The sequence below is a fragment of the Fukomys damarensis genome, unplaced genomic scaffold (genome assembly GCF_012274545.1).
Source record: "Fukomys damarensis isolate Sample0158 unplaced genomic scaffold, DMR_v1.0_HiC HiC_scaffold_10, whole genome shotgun sequence".
In the NCBI taxonomy this organism is placed as follows: Eukaryota; Metazoa; Chordata; class Mammalia; order Rodentia; family Bathyergidae; genus Fukomys; species Fukomys damarensis.
Genome location: NW_022900922.1, coordinates 13,247,990 through 13,254,398, shown reverse-complemented (window position 1 = coordinate 13,254,398; position 6,409 = coordinate 13,247,990). Strand labels below are relative to the sequence as shown.

The window sequence follows — 6,409 nt, the reverse complement described above, 5'->3', positions numbered from 1 at the left end:
GTTTCAGAGTTTGGCATTTCTGTATTTAGTACAAGTTACAATATCTGTGTGCAGCAACAATGGAATCGTCCAAAGGCTGAAGATTCTTTACTGTTGATTTAGTTATCAACACAGGGTCTTGCTTTTTAGTTCAGGCTGGCCTTCAGTTATGTAGCTCAGTTGGCCTTGAACTTGCACTGATCCTCTTGCCTACCTTAATCTCCTGAGTGCTAGGATTACAGGCATCCACTACCACACATGGCCCTGATTCCAATTATTTAATGGTTTAGGACTATTATTCATATTCTGTGCTGAGTCACTTTTCTTGAAATTAGTACATTAATCTAAATGTCATGTGTATTTGTCTGTAAGATCCTCCAGCCTTCATGTCTATAAATGTATAGTTCACTGATAATAAATTACTAAGATCTCTCCTTTATTGCTCAAACTCTTATACATTTGTAAATCAATTTTTTTTCTAAGAAATGCACTTTCTTAAAAATCTCTTAAACGCAGGGGTGTGCCAGTGAACTGATAACAAACATAAAACAAAAGTCTGGCTTGTTTGCTGATTTCTGTAGTATGAATGTTGCCGTCATGGCAATTTCAAGCTACAGAACTGATGTAACTGATCACACAGGTGGAAAGAGGTGGTAGAGCTGGCACTCCCCAGGTGGTACCAATTGGCTCTGTGCACCACTACTTTTCTCATCCCATTAACTTCTGCTCTTCGTGTTATTTCTGGGCTTCTACTTTGTCATTTTGCTGTTCTTTTCTAACTTCTTCAATTTAGATGACTGTTAAGCTCAAGAAATTTCAGGCTTTTTTCTTATTACATTCGCTTCATTCCACAAGTGTTACTACTGTATTTAATTGTTCAGTTCAAAATATTTTCTCATTAACACGGACGTTTTGTCAATGACTTATACCGACTTGTTTTTATAGTTACTGACCTCTACCATAACTGCATTATAGTAAAAATATATAGTGGACCCTTGACTTATGAACTTGATTGGTTCACATAGACTGTTACTCAAACAGGTCGTAAGTCAGTACAGCTGGGATTTGGATGTTTACATGGGTACATGCTACAGATAACAAGAGGCAGATGAATCTTCCATTAACCTCATTAACCCAAGTTGTTCACGCATCAGACTAGTCATAACTGGAGGGTCTACTGTATGCGCTTAAAGATTTCAATCCTGAGTCTGATTGCTGCCTTATAGCCAAGTATATGGTCAATTTGGCAATGTGACTTTAAAGCATGCCATGGTGACATGCTTTATACAATGTTTACAGTGGAGCCTTAACTTACGAACTCAATTCATTCACAAGAGCTGGTTGTAACTCAAGTTGGTCACCTGAAGGCTCAGGCTCCTCTATACAGCCTTCAAAGTCTCTCTCCTGTACGGTCATAACTGAAGTCTTTGTAAGCTAAATCTAAAATTCCAGTCAGGACCCAACTTGTTCATATTAGGCTGGTTGTAACTTGAAGATCACTGTATTGATTCTGGTTTTGTTTTTCTGAAAATCCTCAATATGTTGTTTGTAAATCATGTCACTTAAGTTTTCTATATCCTTGATTTTTCTTTTGCTAAGAAAGAGCCATTAAAATCACCCCATATAGGGCCGGGGATTAGCTCAGTAGTTCTGCCGCCTGCGTCACAAGTGCAAGGTCCCGAGTTTGATCCCTGGTAATTAAAAAAAAAAAAAAAATCACCCCATACGACCAAGTATTTTTTCTCTTAATTCTGTCAACTTTGTTTCACATACTACCATGCATCACTTTGTTGCTTAGCCATAGGGATACATTCTGAGACATGCTTCATTAGGTGACTTCATCGTGAGAACTTTCTCCATCATAGGAACACTTAACACCACCATGGCAACCAGTTATATATGGAACCAGTTATATATGCAGTCACTGATGAAAACATGGTTAAAGGGCACATGATTGTATACCTATACATTTAAAACTTAAAATATACTTCGTTTTTCATCTGAGAAGTCACCTAAGATTATTTTCATCCCTTTTATATTCCATCAGTTATACTTAAATGATACTGATCTTTACATAAACTGACCTTGATAAATATAGGGTAATTTAAGTGCTGGCTCTGGTAAAGCTAAAGCTAGACAGAGTCTATCAAATGTTGGGATCTACATCCCATATTGTAGAAAATGTCTGGTGGTGCTGAGCTTCACACGACCATCGTGAAAATCTGCCCAAGTTTAATATATAGGATCAAACATCAGCACCGAGTGCGGAGCTGTAAACTGTGCCTGAGTTATATCAGCAAAGAGAATTTCAACAAGACCAGCTGGTGGAGCAGATGGAACCTCTTAAGACTGATCTTTAGCCAAAACACGCTTCTTAAAGATCCTGCTGAGATTATAAACTCATATATTAAAAGCAACATCCTCGAAATGTTTGAAGCATAAAGAAAATGTCGTATATATTCACGATGAAACTTTATTTAGCCATAAAGGCTGAATTCGAGTCATGTGCAAGAAAATGAATGGATCTTGAGATCATCACGTTAAGTGAAGTCAATCACCAAAAATTAAATAACTGCATGGTTTCTCTTATATGAGAAACCCAATTATAGAGTAAAAGAAAGGCAGACGTCTTGGAGGATGGGGAAAGGTATCGAAAACGATTAAGATGTAACACGTATGTACTAATCCTCGGGAACGAAAGTATATTTCATGTATTGCAAACATACACAGTACCAAAAAAAAAAAAAAAAAAGTAGCTGTTTTCATTCCTTAAAATACCTTAACGTCCAGGGAATGAAAACGCCATCTTGAGACTAAAGCATCGCTTTATTTTTTCCCGCTGCCCTAACTTACTCGTCCTCAATTTGTCACTTTCTAGCCCATGCCCCAGGGCATCCCGAGTCCTCCTTTCCCCAGGCAGCTAAGCGTTCCCTCGGCTCTATAACTCTCAGCTGGGTTCTCCCCCCACCCACCCCCACACACACACAGAGCCCTACACCGTCTTTCCGCACCGCTCAAGTATTATGCATTCCTTTTGTTGTTTTGTTTTTTGAGACAGGGTCTCATTACGTAGTTCTGGCTGGCCTTGAACCCACTAGGTAGGGAGGAATCCAATTCGTGGTAAACCTCTGCTGCGTCTCTCAAATGCTGGGATTACAGACGTGTGACACCACGCCCGGCTCTTGCACTAAGCCTTTCTGAAAGGTCGTGGCCCGCCACAATTACGAAGTTATGCTCAAAGAGATATCCAGAAGCCAACAAGACTACGATTACTGAGAGTTAGTACCAGCTCGCCACCCACAACAGACCGGAAATCACCCGGACAGGTAGTAGGGCGAGCAGGAAGTTCCGCCTCCGTCAACGGTAACCCGGAAGGGTCAATCCACGGGCCACTGGCTGTTTCGCAGAGTGAATGCCCTAGTGTGGCCGGTGACCCCAGCCGGGGAGGGGACTTGCGGTGTCGGGACCCAGCCCCAAGCCCTCTCCCACGAATTTGAGGGCCGCAGGACCCTCGGGAAGCCGCGAGGGACTCTCAGGTCCGCGCGCGTGGGACTGGTCGGAAGTGGGAGGGCCAGGAACGCCGAGGCAGCGCTGGCGTAGGGAGCTGGAGCAGCTCTCCAAGGCGCGCCCCAAGCGTGGTTTAAGAAAAGGAGGGAATAACAGCCTTCTTTTGCTCGCTTGGCAGGGTCATTTTAAGGTCAGATTCGCTTTGTCCCACAGCTGGCTCCCAGCAGAAATGGCAGCCCCCTCCATGAAGGAGAGGCAGGTCTGCTGGGGAGCCCGCGACGACTACTGGCAGTGCTTGGACGAGAACGCCGGGAACGCATCCCGCTGCCAGCAGCTGAGGAGGTCCTTCGAGTCCAGCTGTCCTCAGCAATGGGTAAGTCACGTCAGGTGGGCCTGGTGTGCTGTTGTTCACTGTGAAAGTGCTTCGCGTTCATTTTAGCCTAGGCTGGGACAAGGTCATGGAAGAGGTCAGGGAACCGAGAGGCCACCTACGGGGAGAAGCAACAGGTGGAGATTGAAATCATCCTGGAGTTACGACCAGAGTATTGTTGGGAAAAATAACAGTGACCTACAACATCTGGGGCACTTCAACAAAGGACAGAGTGCGATACAATGCTCCATTTGACTTCTGCAGCCTGTGACAACGGTAGCACCTTTCCAAGCCACAGCTGTCGTGTTCTGCAGAACTCTTCTTAGAGGTCCATGACTTAGTTCACGTAGCTCATCAGTCTGGACGCTTCAGTATCAGTACTTCGCTCTTGTTAGCCTGTGTTCTCAACTGTTATCTGCCTGAAGCCTTGCCTCCTCTTTTTCTTTATTGTTTCGCTAAGTTATCCAGGCTGGGCTCAGACTTAACAATCATCCTGCCTCAGCCTTCCAAGCTGGAGCAGTGTTTTGACCGGTGCAGAGCAAAGCAGAGCTGTGTATAAATAGGTCCTTACCAGCTCTGGACTGAGAAGTGGGCCCAGAATTTTATGTTTGACAAAGTTAAGGTTCAAATGTCACGTTCAAAAATCCGTAATTCAGATCTTGCGCCTGTATGGGAATTGAGCCTGCTTCTCTGTGAAGGTGCCCTAGAAGAGCCCCTAGGTAAAAGAGGATCTTACTGATGAGTCTCAAAGAGCCAACTTCTGATGAACTGTTATTTAGAAAATAGGGTTTCTCCGTGAATAAGAAAGCTGTGTGACCACTCCATGAAGGAGTCCACTGGGACTTGTTGCTGCCTTTGGAGAGATGCTGACTTTTCATCTACTTTTTTGGTGTTATCCACCTAGATGCAGGGCAGGGCAGACTTCCACATTCTCAGCCTATGCTTACTTTTACCTACAAGCCCCACTGAGATGTTAAACTCTAAGAAAGACTTTTAACAAAAGAACTACTATTTTCTACTGTACCAATGCAAATGCACGTTTTGCCTTTTCCTAGAATGCAGAGCAGGTCAGACACAGATGCTACAGTAGTTTCGTAGCTGGCATGTGTGCATTTACTTTTAGGATTTTACCATATCAAGTTGTTAGTTTAAGATTCTTTAAGTTTCTATGGAATGAGAAGATATAAATAAAATCGTCTTTAAAATACTGAAGTTGCTGGGCATGGTGACACATATCTGTAATCCCAGCACTGAGGCAGGAGGCTGAGGCAGGAGGATCACCATGAGTTTGAGACCAGCCTGGGTTACATAGTGAGTTCAAGTCCAGTCTGAACTAGCAGTCTGAACTCTGCTTCAACCCCCACCCCAAACAACTTGGTGTTTACCATCAATTTACCTATTCATATCATAATGGTTCATAGTTTTTAAGCATGTGTCTGTCTCCTTGAATGTGTTTCTGGATAAGACAGACATTAAAAATGGTGTAGCCAGTAAATTACAAGGTGTGTTGAACTTATGGCAAAAGCTTAGTGTCTTAATTTGAAGACTCTGAACCATGTAAGAGCTTGGTGGACTCAGCTTCTGGGAAGCTCTGAAGTGCACACAGATTCATTTCCTGAGAAGGTTCTTGGGTTAAATAACCAACAGGATGTCACTCAGAAAGGGCCAAGACTCACGAGGCTGCAGGCTTCTTAGAGGGTCATTCACGAGGTCCTTGACACATAATGGTTCTAGAATATAAATCACTGCTCTATTTCTATACAGTTTGTATTGAATAATTAGTTACATTTAAATCTGTGCTTTTGCTCCTATAAACTGTAAAACATGCCCTAATGTCAAACTTTTTTTTCAACAGATAAAATATTTTGATAAAAGAAGAGACTACTTAAAATTCAAGGAAAAATTTGAAGCAGGAAAAATCCAGCCTTCACAGTCACCTGCAAGTTCTTAGGCTGTTCTTGAACTTTTTGCAAAGGCTGAAATTCCTTCTGGACATTCAGAATGCTCTGTTAGTTCTGGGACAAAAATCGTGAAGTCACGATGCACACTGATACTTGCTCCCTGTGTACAACAGTTAATAAGTAAAATGACCAAGTAAAGAAGATCTTCAAACTATGAAGAACTGAAAAATGTTATGAATATGTTCAGTTTTAATAAGAAATGTTTTAAGAAAAAAATTAAAATCCTAGTATAAAAACATGTTTTTTCGTTTTGGCACTAGAAGCTGAGTCAGGCAAATATTATTTACAGTAGATGTAGATAAAAACTGAAATAAGCAAGTTGTAATGTGTTCCATTTTCACACAATCTACAAAACGAGGTTGGAAGAAGACTGAAATATTCAGGTAAAATAATAGAAAACTATTAAAGACCCACTGATAATATCATACTGCAGAGTAAGAAAATGACTGGATTCCAGCTAGTACACTAATGCAAAAAAAGTAAGCAAATAGATTGGGAAGGAAGAAATAAAACTGGAACTGTTCACAAATGTTATGATTAACTTTAAGAAAACTCTGAAGAATGGGAAATATATATATATATATATATATAT

General features: G+C 41.6%; 1 protein-coding gene across 2 annotated transcripts; it reads left to right on the top strand.

The window, feature by feature from the left end:
- The first annotated feature begins 3,327 nt into the window (after nucleotides 1-3,327).
- On the top strand, nucleotides 3,328-6,334 carry LOC104860725 (cytochrome c oxidase assembly factor 6 homolog). Of its 2 annotated transcripts, none has more exons than XM_010621956.3 (3): nucleotides 3,328-3,515; nucleotides 3,700-3,859; nucleotides 5,712-6,334. In XM_010621956.3, exons 2-3 carry the CDS (start codon nucleotides 3,716-3,718, stop codon nucleotides 5,805-5,807), a joined length of 240 nt encoding a protein of 79 aa, XP_010620258.1. In that variant the 5' UTR covers nucleotides 3,328-3,515; nucleotides 3,700-3,715; the 3' UTR covers nucleotides 5,808-6,334. The 2 variants fall into 2 exon arrangements, with proteins under 2 accessions (XP_010620258.1, XP_010620257.1); XM_010621955.2 differs by having other exon boundaries at nucleotides 3,329-3,515; nucleotides 3,665-3,859; nucleotides 5,712-6,331.
- The last annotated feature ends 75 nt before the right edge of the window (nucleotides 6,335-6,409 follow it).